Source organism: Ostrinia nubilalis, chromosome 14, assembly GCF_963855985.1.
Source record: "Ostrinia nubilalis chromosome 14, ilOstNubi1.1, whole genome shotgun sequence".
In the NCBI taxonomy this organism is placed as follows: domain Eukaryota; kingdom Metazoa; phylum Arthropoda; class Insecta; order Lepidoptera; family Crambidae; genus Ostrinia; species Ostrinia nubilalis.
The window spans coordinates 6,769,222-6,781,952 of record NC_087101.1 but is presented as its reverse complement, the minus strand read 5'-3'; the positions used below and the strand labels follow the sequence as shown (position 1 = coordinate 6,781,952).

The 12,731-nt window shown below is 34.9% G+C and overlaps 1 protein-coding gene across 1 annotated transcript; it reads right to left on the bottom strand.

The window, feature by feature from the left end:
- Positions 1 to 4,053: 4,053 nt before the first annotated feature.
- LOC135078053 (bromodomain-containing protein DDB_G0270170) lies at positions 4,054 to 11,266 on the bottom strand. The gene is made up of 5 exons (XM_063972612.1): positions 10,904 to 11,266; positions 10,274 to 10,449; positions 9,445 to 9,619; positions 9,268 to 9,351; positions 4,054 to 9,179 (listed from the first exon to the last, which is right to left on the bottom strand). Exons 1-5 carry the CDS (start codon positions 10,934 to 10,936, stop codon positions 6,861 to 6,863), a joined length of 2,787 nt encoding a protein of 928 aa, XP_063828682.1. The 5' UTR covers positions 10,937 to 11,266; the 3' UTR covers positions 4,054 to 6,860.
- Positions 11,267 to 12,731: the final 1,465 nt, after the last annotated feature.

Below are 12,731 nucleotides of genomic sequence, written 5' to 3'. Positions count from 1 at the left end.
CTTTGCATCAGATATGCAAAGTGATTGTTCACCGTTTATTATTTAGCTGCAGTACACGCGGATATGGAACAAAAACGTCAAGCATAATTTCCCTAGCCGCGCGATAATCAGCGCCAGCGGAATAGCAAGCGCGGCCCGCTGACCGCGCGACAAGGCACGTAGCCGGTGCCGTGCGAAAAGCCTTGTATTTCACACTTTATCGCCGCTCTGATTCTCCACAAATTCAATTTGTTTGTCCAATAAAGTACTGTATTACGGGAGTTGCGTTGGAATTTGTCAAACGGACCCCGTGATTAACTATTACAAGTTACGTTATGCAGGGCAACGGTCAGTGACAGCATGTTATAATGTGGAAATTACGTGCTTTGGTTGTGCACTTTTCATTGTGCAAAATGACAATGGTAACGGTGCGAGGGTCAAGGGTGAAGTCATGACCAACAAATGACGTAATCGAAAAACTGAAAAAAGCACAACAAAGATTTTTTACTAATGCTTATTAGGATTTTTGCACAAACACCAATATATGGGAATGGGACTCAAGTTCCATAAAAGGCAGTCTCTATTTTCTCCAAGAGAAAACTAAAGTACCTAATGTCATATTATTTTGAAGCTAAGGTAAATAATTTGGTAATTATGTTCCTCAGCTTAAAAATAATATGGAAGTTGAATTTTTTCTAGCTGAAATCCACACAAAATTCTTCATTCGCCCAGTCTAGCTAGCAGAGATCCAAAAAACAAGTCAAAGTAACTAATTAAGTATTTTCCTCTTTTGTTTCTTATTTTACTCAAGATTCCTCTTTGATATCTGACTCCATTCCTTTACTTATTTTTCATTGATGATAGGTATCACACACTATTAGAAAATGTTCGTGCAAACTGTTAACCCCAGACTTGTCACGAAGCGTAGAGCCGATAAAGTACTTTTCACATTACTGTTCTTGCGAATAAAAGCTATTGTAAAAATTTAATGGTATTTTAAGTATAGTAGAGCCGTAACGGTCCAGCAAACTAAGGAGAAATGACATCAGAAGTGTGACACAAATCAAATCTGTCTGCTTTGCTGAAAGTACCGATGGATTTCTTAAGTAGGTATCGACTTAAGATTCTATTGTCCACGCCAAAATGACCTTTGAGACGGTCATTATCCTCATTGGTAGAGTCGTATTTATCTAACAGAATTAAAAATATTATTTGTTATTTTGTAGGGCGAATCTTACTATGTTTAGGATCGCTCAAAGCATAACATGTCAAGTTTCGCCAAAATACCGCACCAAAAAAACGATCTAAAGATTTCAAAGTTAGGATAAAAAGTAGGTATCCTGATTAAGGTCCAGGAGTAGGACCACCAGCCCAATGCAATATCGTCAGTGTAAATCGGAAACTTCGTTTGGTACTTATGATTTGGAGGGTGAGCAAGTGATACCTTTACGGTCAGATAATCGACTTTGAATACGGAAAGTTACCGCACCGATTCTAAACATCGATAATCGTTTTCCGCCGTGCGTGTTTCGGCAGTGTGTGGCTAAATCGCCGTTACCGGTTGCTAGCGGTACGCTGGTGTTTGGTCGCCAACCTATGACCGTGAGAAGGCCAGTTGCGTGCGCTTACGATGCAAGTGCCCGGGTTCAACTCGTAACAGTGACATAATGCTGAGAAGACATTTTTATGAGTTCTTTTGTTTTGAGTGACGAGTTCCTACTCTATTGTTTTATTTACGTCACGGATTAACTCACATTAGCATCTTAAACTTGTGGACGGTATTTGATGTTATCGGATGCGAAGGACAAGCGAAGGAAAATGAATCTTCAACCAAAAGAAACAGATCTCGAATTTACAATTAAAAAAGTTAACTCTTCAGAATAATAAAACAGCTACTAATAGAGACATTTGTGTAAGAGCCCGAGCAAGATCCACATGTTTAGGTACCTACTTACTTGTGGTTTCGATTCGATGCATCATACCTTTCATTCCCAAATCCAAATTGTTGAAGAAAATCCCTTGCAAATAGAATATTACTTCATGAATAGTTGAATAAAAATAAAAAATAACTTAGTTGACTTCCACCCAGTACACTTAAGTGAATATATTATCTTGAAAAACCTGAAAGGAAAAACAAACCATGGTCCTCTAGTCACAAGTGTTCAAATCGATACATTTCACCTCCACAGGTGAGGTCTAATCTGTCATGATATCCCTGCATCTATTGTGAATTATCCTGAACTATGCGGAAATTATAAAATTAATGACATCAATCAATGAATAAAGAGCATAGCTGGCGGAACAGTCGTAGGGAGTCTATTGAATAATCTTGGAATTGGTAACGTCAACTACACAGCCTTGCAGTGGGCTATTCTCTGATCATTCGATATAATGAGAAGGAAAAGATTTTTTAACACGCTCTTCTATATTTACCGTGCTGAAAAACCTAAGCTGAAATGAATTTTTATCCCATAAAGAAGGAATCATATCCTTTTCCAAACGGGGATCAATATAAGACCTATGTCTATCGCCAACGCAACAACGTTCTCAGCATTGTTGCATATTTCGGCAATTGAGGTAAAGTAGCCAGGCAGCCCCATTTGTGTTTTCCGGGTGAAGCTCGAAATTCGGATTGATCATCACTTTCCATTAGGCTAGATAGCTTTCCCGTGGTGGTAAACAAAACCAATAAAATATCATGACTTGGACCATGGTGTCTAGTCAGTTACAATGTGACACTTGTGAATTCGAAATCGTTACGCTCCGCCGTAGTTCTCTCCGAAATGAATTTCGAAATGAAAACTTCTTTTTTTTCTAGGCCCCTTGTACTTCAGCGATCTTCTCTCTCTCTCTCTAGAGTGATTTAAGCCCCCTTGTATTTTAGTATCTAGCGACACCACCATCGGCCGCGACCACCTGTCGCGTGGCACGAATGGCACGGTCGTTCACCGCGCACGGGCCGCATTACGCAGTAACTCGCACCACCGTGCAATATCGGACCAATTGACGCACCTAGGAAATATTTCTTACAATAGATTAACTTCCGACAAAGAATGTGACGGCATTCCTGTTACATTTCTAATCCATCTCAGCTCGTTAGCTTTGCCATCACTAATCTATGGATGTAGCAAGCTTTCAGAATGTTCTGCAAAAGGGCGCGCAGTGAGCTCTGCGAGTCCTAATCCTATAGGACTTAGGGCGTGAAGCGTGAACTATGGTAGTTTCTCGCGTAAATCTTTCGTATTTTTTTATAAGTAGGTAACTGCGAGAACCCACCCATGTACTTAACTTTCAGTTCCGCCCTTACATTTCTTTTACCGCATAAACATATCAGCAACAGATAGAGAATTAAGTCAGTTGTTCATTTTCACAAGAGCAATAGGACCTGCTAAGAACAGGGCTATTATGCTTCTTACTTGCGGAAATAATGTGTTCAATCCAACCTACCCTTATACGTTGCAGTACTGGCTCAGCCCATTGTTTACATCAGGCATACAAGATAAAAATAGTAATCAACTAATTGTAAATCATCCAAGGTGAAATTGTATGTAAACGCGAAAATTGAAGACTAACAATGGCAGGACCACGCAAGGCCGCGTACACAATAGCGCGCGGGCACATTTTGGAAATACGAAGGTCAAGTGTCGCCGATCCACGATAAGCCCTTCCTGCTAGTTAGCAGATAACTTGTTACACGCGTCGATGGACACGCAATTGTGTAACTAGCCCTAATCGAAAAAAACTGACATCCAATTTCCTATTATACAGACAACGCAATATTCTTATGCAGCTACTTGAAAGAATTACCTACAACAAAAATGTACCTACTGCATTGTTTGCAAGGTCTACTTTATGAGCTATGCAACCCTTGTGTCAGACCTTATGGGACGAGGTACAAGGCTCTATAGCAAATCAATCTAGAGAAAGAATGTTGTTTCGGTAACGTTTTGTGAAAATCACGAATCGTCTTTATTTTCATAGACTGATTCAATAACTGTAGTCCTATTCCATCACATTTTTGTAATACCTATACGGGGTAGAATTATTTTAATGGAATCATAAATGAAAAATAACTTTTATAATAGATATTTTTAATAATAAATAATCACATAAATCCTTACATTCTGCTGAAGCTACTATTACTTATTTAGTGGGCCCAGCCATAGCAAATGCAATTAATGTTCTCTACAGTAACTATAAACTTATGCGCTATAAATTCCCAACTGAGACCAATGCAAAAAGTATATAAAAATGGGCGCAAACGTTCGTTTCGTGACAATTAGTTATCGCAATTTCAAAAATCATAGTTTCTTTTTGCTAATCTGAATTTAACTTTACTTTTCAGTTATCTGAAAGTACAAAGATGACATTGGACGGCATTCAGCAATGATATACCTATCTAAAATGACACTTGCAATCTGAAGAGGAATTTGATACAAGAGTCGAGTAGAGAAGTTTTGAGCAAGATAACATTTCAGAAAACGAACGTAGGCATCAGACAGTAAAACGCCCTACAGACTTACAAAGATAAGTGCACGAGAAAATTATACACAAGAATTACAAAAAACAAGTTTAGTTTTTCTTTTACAATATTAATCCGTTTCTGTCTCTTCATTATGTAAGTACAGTATGTAGGTATTTCTTATTTTGCTGGATAGCCTATTAAACAAAATTTCATACATTAATTTGAGTGACAAATCAGTTTAAAATCGGTATATGTATTGGTAGCGATAGCATTCAACGTTGATTATTTAAATACAATTGCTTTCAGGTAGAAACATTATACCGTAGCATGACATAACGCCATTTGTGCACTTAGAATATAACCGAAAATAGCTTTTTTGTGCACGTATAATAGAGTATAAAAATGAAATAACGTTTCGAATATGTATATTAAATGTTTAAAATATGAAATTAAATTCACGCACTACCACAAATTTTATTTTATAATTTATAAATGGTAAAAAACACCTCTCATTGCGTTTTTAGATCTGACAGTTCTTTCGCACCATCTCTAATTTAATTTTGGAATAATTCAATAAAATCAGTCAAAAATATTCTCCCGTAAATGCAACATAAGTCAGATGCCATTTAAAACACAATAATCACAGATAAATAACGTATTTACTTAAAATTAATCCAGTAAAAAAACGATCCAATAATGAAAAGAATTGAAACTATTTTATTTATCAAACAAATCGATGGATACCCAAATGAAACAACAAAAGAATGTGTTTGGAATGTCTTATGTTGACGTAATGTAGACAATCACTAACATCGAAAACGCTAACTTGTGCAATATTCTAGCCTAATATCGATACAACACACAATATTGGCGGGCTCTGAAGCTACAAACTAACTTTAGGTCAGGAATATCAAATTCTGCATCTATACTTCTTAATTACCCCATAACTACAAGTTATCTTATAACACAGACATGGTCATACAGAGCAACTTTACGGAATCAATAGCAAGCATTGCAGCATTATATCAGCCTAAGTTTACGTTCACCTATGGCAAAATTAATACTGATAAGTTCTGCAGAATCTGATACTGTCCACCTGATTTAATTTAGCCTACCTACATTATACAGTAACGAATACTTCAAAAATATATTCATCCAGTTATACGATTAGGAAAATATGCACAGGAGTCACAAATGTGTTGAAACTTTGTTTGTTGTGTTGTACAAGTGTAAGCAGAGGCCCGATACATTTAGAATGAAGTTATGTAGTAGATATAATTTATATATTTTTCATATGTACCTATAATCGAATATTCGACGGCATTTATTTGGACTCTATGGTCTTTCGTTACATTTATAATAATATGAAGTTATACAGACACTATTACAGGGTTAAGAAATATAAAAGGAAATTAAAATTATCACATTACAAACATAAAAATAAGTAAAATATAAAATGAACTTAGTTTCAGTAACCCTATAATAGTTGGTGAAATAAACATTTCACCAATATCAAGATTCAATAGCAGATTTATAAAGTTTTGGATATACAGACAGCAAACAGTGTACCTATATTATTTGTACATGAAATGAGTGTCTTAACAATTTTATCACATGATATAAGCATCTATCCTATTTTAATTGGAATTAACTTTAGGGGAAATTATTTCCACATAGACATTAAAATACGACTGAAAATACATTTATTAAACTTACGGTACAGCAATTCGCGTAGTGATGTAAATATGTATCTCTCATTTATACAATGTTGATGCAATACTAATTATCTGCTCAATTTCATTTTAATCTAATATTTCTAGCTAAGAGCAGCCTTTGATTATGAAATATTTACGAATTCATTCTAACACTGAATACATCTAGTTTCGCATATAAATCAATTACTAGACATTTTAAATGTACTTACATGAGCGTCTATTGCATTATAAATATGCATACCTACTTGAAATACAGGTTCATATATTGTGAAATAACTTTACTTCAAATAATTAGACAAAATATAACATAGGCTTGTAAATATGAAAAAAATATTGCATCAAAAATCTAAGTACGAAACAAACTAATTAAAGAAATAATAACAATGAATAAAGACTAGTAAAAAATACGGCATAATAAAGAACCTTTTTTTTTCCAAGTTGCGTAATCACTTAAGCCATAGGAACATCAATTTTGATGATATAATAATGTCATCGAGATAATCACCAGAATCTAATTTTGTCTACTCTTGAATAACCTGCTTTTCTATTAACTGATGCAAACAATAAGTATCGTATTAGCCGTTGAGTTATAGAGCCAGTGTTTTATAATAGGAAAACGAAGCTATTGCTTTACTCAAAACTATATCTAAGTATTTACGAAGAACACACACCACAAAATAGGTTTCCTATTTGCATCCAAACTATACATCAGTCTCAGTTTTGCTGCTTGTGCGGCGACTCCGCCCCGCCGACGTCGGATTGACCCATTGAGGCCCACTCAATAAAAATTTCTTCACATTATACTCCATTCTTGCCAAATCTTCTGGTGTTATCTCTTTATCGCCATTAGAACGAAGACTTTCTTGCAATTGTTTCCCAAACTCATATTCTTCCTGAGTCATCTTGTTGCAATTGCTTGCAACTCCTTTCCCCACCTCAGTGACCGTCGCATCACCTGATTCTACAGGAAATATAGTTTCTTTCGCTACATTATTACTAACAGCTTTCTGATTCTGATTAGCCATAGCATGTTTCAAAATTTTATCTTGATTAGAATGAGCGTTATTGTGAACCCATGCGTTACCATTACCATTATCTTTGCTATACAGTTTAGCAAACTTGCTAACTGGATGCGGCATATTCAACGCTATTTCGTTCAACGTTTCAGTCAATCTATTTAATTTGCTGTCCCTTCTTGCAGCTCTGTTATTAAAACTGACTTCATCTTCCAAGGGATCGTTTAAATTGTTCTGCTGTTCCAAGTTCTTTTCAACCCATTCTGCGACCCTTAGAAGCTGTTGCTTTTGTAACAACGCTGCGCTGTCATCACTTGAAAGTGAACTAGTACTTTGTTCATTTGTGAACACTTTTTTGCCTTCGTTTACTTTCAAATGCGTCTGCGTCAAGTTTGGATACACATTAACAACTGCCGGCAGAGTAGATTTTAGTGGAATATCTAAATTAGAAAAATTATTACCAGGTGGGAAATCTTTGGATATTCTAGTAGTGATAGAATGCAGCTGAGATATGTCCATTTTCCGCAAAGATCTGCCATACTGACTAGACATTTTATTTTGCTCATAACGGTCGAAATTGAAAATCTTTATATTATCTTGTTTATCAGTAGGTGACAATGTCTCTTTTTTGGAAGTTTTCAGATCTTTCTCCGAATAATTGTTATTTTGAGCATTAGCACCACTTAAATGATTAAGTAAATTGTCGATATCTGTAGTATTTGGTTGACTTCCAATGCTTTGGGAAGTGTTATTGTTATGTTCAGAGTTATTATTCGAATAGTTATGTGTTTTTAAAGGTTGCAATGGTGAAGACGATACATTCATCAACACAGGATTGATAGACGAGCTTTTGACAGATGCATTAGATTCTTTGTTATTGTTGTCTACATGAACGTCTATCAATGTGGTTTCGACCACCACATTATCATTTTTAACCTTATTTTTATCATCATCATCGTTCTTCTCTAAATTAATAAAATTGTCTACATCATCATTGAGATCTTTGAATAAAGAGTTTTCATTACATTTACTTTGGCGCCGATAAAGTACCGGTGGTACGTCTGGTTCTGCATTATCCAACAAAATATTTTTAGACCCAGCTTGCATCCGCAAGTGACAGAACCTCGGACCGGGTCCCACTTGGGTATTAGACTTGTGTGTGCTCACAGTCGACTTTGCGACAGATGAAGACCTACTAATAGCACTAACTGAGCTTTGAGAATTCTTTCTCGTATTCAAAAAGTCTCCAACATGCTCGTATTTATTTTTAACGTCCTTTACGTTATGTGCCTCTTTAATGAGTAAATCATCATTACAGTGGCTGTGAATGCTACTCTTCTTGCTGGATATTGGAGTTTTTGTGCGATCACAAAGTTTATGATGGGTTGCTGGCTCTGTGTTTATGTTGTTTGATTTTATTTGTTTTGAATCAGGAGTCGGTTGCGGGATAGCGGTTTCCACAATTTTATCAACAGTATTTACTTTATCATGATCATGATCAATGTGATTCTTTTTTATTTCTGGCACAATTTCCGAAATTTCCTCATAAGTTTCACCAATCGGTTGTGGAATGACGTACATAGGGCCAGTCAGACCACAGTTCAAAGTTTTATCAGTAGTGATTTTGTGTGCATGTGATGAGGCGCTTTTGATGCTGAGATTTGAATGGACTGATTTGATCTCAGCGTCGCAATTTATACAAACGGATTTTTTAAGATCACCAGTGAATAGCGTTTGTGTTGCCACTGTGTAATAACTTTCGTTATAACAGAAGGGCTTGCTTTGTGACTTGGAACATGTGCATGTGTCGCAATGTTTAGTCACAGTATCCTGAATGCTGTCCTCAAGAATTTTGGACATGAGTGATGCAGAAATATTAAATTCGTACTCACTTGCATCAAATGTGTCATTTTCATTACCACATTTAGACTGGGCAGAGCTAGATGGTTTAGATGTTTTTGACATGACGTACTGGGACACTCTTGCCTGTGTGTCAACAGGAAGCTAGAAAGAAAACAAAACTAATAAATATCTAGCAGGTACAGGCGTACAGGAAATATTCATGGCAGGATATTTGTCATTATTTACTTACATTGTCTAATTTCTGTGACACAAAGTTATCCGGCTTGCATTGTAGTAACTGGATTGCTAAATTCATGTCATTTTTGTATCTTTCCTGAAACAAAGTTAATTATTAAATTGTATATTTGAATGAATGTTGCTCAACATTTAAGAAATGTTTCATCTCAATATTATTTTAACAACATACATTTTCTTTTTGCAGCATACTGTAGTTATGTTTTGACTCAGCAAGTCGAACCGACAGAGTAGCTATGTCCTTAGTCAGTTGACTCTTTTCGCCCTTCATTTTATCGACCATTTGCAACAATTTGTCTTCTAGAACTTGATTTAACTTCTGGACTCTTTTGTGTGAGTCATACAATCTGTAAAAGAAACATTGCAAAATCTAAAGAAACCACTTAATAATAAAGTATCTACCCGTTACAATAAATACCCTGGTGTTTTTAGCTTTTAAATCATGTCAAAATTTCTATTATTCGAATATTTGAAATTAACTTATAAAGTTATAAAAATAGTACTGCAAAACATGTACAAATGGAGCAAACAAAATCTTCTGTAATGCGTGTTTGATGCTTATGAAGTAACATATAAAACATAGTATTGAGATCTCAAACTCAAGTTCAAGTTAAACAATATACTATGTTAGAGTAAATAAAGTTTTCTTTTCTTACATATTACAAACTAGCTTTTGCCCGCGGCTTCACCCGTGTGAAATTTCGTTTGTCACAGATTGTCATAAATTATAGCCTATATGTTATTCTGGGTTATAAACAATAAAACTGCAAAGTTTCATCAAAATCCGTTCAGTAGCTTTTGCGTGAAAGATTAACAAACATCCAGACATCCAAACTTTTGCATTTATAATATTAGTAATCCCAACATGATTTATTTTAATGTCAAGGTGTATTTTAACAACAAGTAGTACCTCCATCATAATATTTCTGATTCGTTTTGATTTTAAACACATGTGTATAAAACACACTGACAAACTGTTGTAAGTTGCACAGTGCCCTTACCTTTCATACTTCTCCCTCCAAGTACCTAGCTGCTCCTCGAGCTCGTTGGCCCTAGTGGTGCACTTGATAAACTCCCCCTCGAGGGCTACAATGTGTGCGTCCCTCTCGGCGAGGTGCTGCCGCAAGTGCTCCACCTCCGCTTGCAAGTGCACTCCGTCCACACCCTCATCGCAAGCCTAGCGACGATGCAATATTCAAATAAAAATAAACAAGCCAGTGTATGCTTCCACAATAAGGAATGATTTGTGTTGTTTAGATGTAAGTGATTCAATGTAATAGGTTGTTTGATACTTAAATATCAAAATAAATGTTTTTTTCATAACAGTAATTTTTAGAAATGACATGTACAGAACAGTTAGTGTGATAAAAGGAAATGTTGCAAACCAAAATAAGAAAAGCATTGTGCATTGAAAGTTACATCGACAGGATAATAAAGACCAACAGTTTTCTAATTGAATTTTTTAGATTTCATCACCCCCTTGAAAATCACAAACCAAAAGTGTGGAAACCACATACCTACATAGTTTGAAGTGGAAGAAATATTTGACTATTTTATAGTGAATTTATTAAATAGGTTAATCTAGATTTCTAAAGAAATTAAGGTAGGTACAAACAATGGCCAAATTTTACCTTACAAGGGGAATTCTTAGTGCTCTCATCCATCACTTATTAAGCTTATTCTACTTCACAGATCACATTATGGCACGTCCTATTTGTGGAGTAAATTGAGCGACGTCACACGCAAAGTGGTTTTCTTAGCTATTTTACCAATAAGCCACGGTAAAACAAAATAAAATAAAAAATCAATTATTACACACAACGTGAAATATTTACTTATTTTAGCCAACTGCCGATGTTTATCGGGCATGTATTATACGCAGATTTTTAATTAAACAGAATTAAACCCCGAAAAGACTTAAAATTTGGGAAAACCCATGAGAAATTTTCAGAAATCGGAAAATTGTCCACGATTGACTGACGTATCGCTAGGGATATTCGATATACATCGATGTATTGAAAACATCGATGTTTACAATGCGATACATCGAATGGATCCGATGTTTTGAAAAGCTATTGAAATACTCGATGTATCGATGTTTTTAAGTTTTCAGTGTTAAAACATCGAATCGATGATAACCAATCAAAATTTCATAAAACTCAAGTCTGACCACTAAAATTTTACTTATACGGACGACAACCCAACTTGTATTTTAAAAATGTTGGCAACACTGCGTACGAGTGCAGTGAGTAGTGTCTCTAGTGACAATAAAAAAAACTGTTATGTCAATGTCGCGTCACGCACGCGTGTCGGTTGGCGAGTTTGTTTGTGTCAATCAACAAAGAAATAGGCTGAAAGGCAAACGTTTAAATAAACTGTTGTTTTTGCAAAGTCTTCCAAAAAAACACTGGAAATACTTAGGATATAGGTAACAAACTTATAAAAATGAATGCGGACGTTTTTTGTTCTTACTTTAATATACAGTGTGAGTCACTTTAAAGTGTAGGTACATATGAAAATAGATGAAACTAGACCTATTTTTATCGACAAAAAAGAGGTCATTTTTTTTTTAATTTTTTATAGAAATTTTTTTCTTCCAATTAACTACTTTTTGTACAGAAACCTAAGCGGTATATCCTGATAAAATAAAAACAGTAATAATGCTAAATAACAGGCGATACTAAAAAAATACATAAAATACACAAAAAAGGCCAACAAATAATAAAAAATGATACTTTTTGAAAAAAATGCCCCTATAACCGGTGGTTTTTATTACTTTGTATTATTCTCTATCTACCTTTGTAAAACCAAAAATCGCATGTCTCTATCCCTATCACAACGTTTGCAATGATCGTTTGAACTAAGCCTCTCCGGGCGCGCCATTCAACGCTTCGTTAACAACGAAACTGAAAATGGCTCTAGATTTGTAATTTTGATAAAGACAAGTAAGATTTCAAATAAAAACAAAAGATTTCGAAGTAAAATAAGAATTTTAGTTAAAATTAAAATTGTCTACCTGTAGCGGAGAATAATGTTGTGGCAGGCCTTTGTTCAAACGATCATAGCAAATGTTGTGATAGGGGTAGAGACATGCGATTTTTGGTTTTACAAAGATAATACGATAGAGAATAATACAAAGTAATAAAAACCACCTGTTATAGGGGCATTTTTTGGAGAAATTTATCAAATAACCAAAAAAACACGAATTTAAAAGCAGAGTTTTTTCAAAATGTATCATTTTTTTTTATTTGTTGGCATTTTTGGGGAATTTTATGTATTTTTTTAGTGTTGCCTGTTATTTAGCATTATTACTGTTTTTATTTTAGCAGGATATACCTCTTAGTTTAAAAGTTATTACGTTTTCTTTACAATAAGTAATTGGAAGAAAAAAATTCTATAAAAAATTTTAAAAAAATCTCAAAAATTTTTTGACCTCTTTTTTTTCGATAAAATTAGGTC

Excerpts from the sequence above, each read along its gene's own strand:
- LOC135078053 (XM_063972612.1), bottom strand. The coding sequence starts at position 10,936 with ATGGATGAGAGCACTAAGAATTCCCCTTGTAAG. Across the intron at positions 10,450-10,903 it reads CTAAGAATTCCCCTTGTAAG|GCTTGCGATGAGGGTGTGGA; the intron begins GTAAAATTTGGC and ends CATCGTCGCTAG. Across the intron at positions 9,180-9,267 it reads TGTCACAGAAATTAGACAAT|CTTCCTGTTGACACACAGGC; the intron begins GTAAGTAAATAA and ends TTTTCTTTCTAG.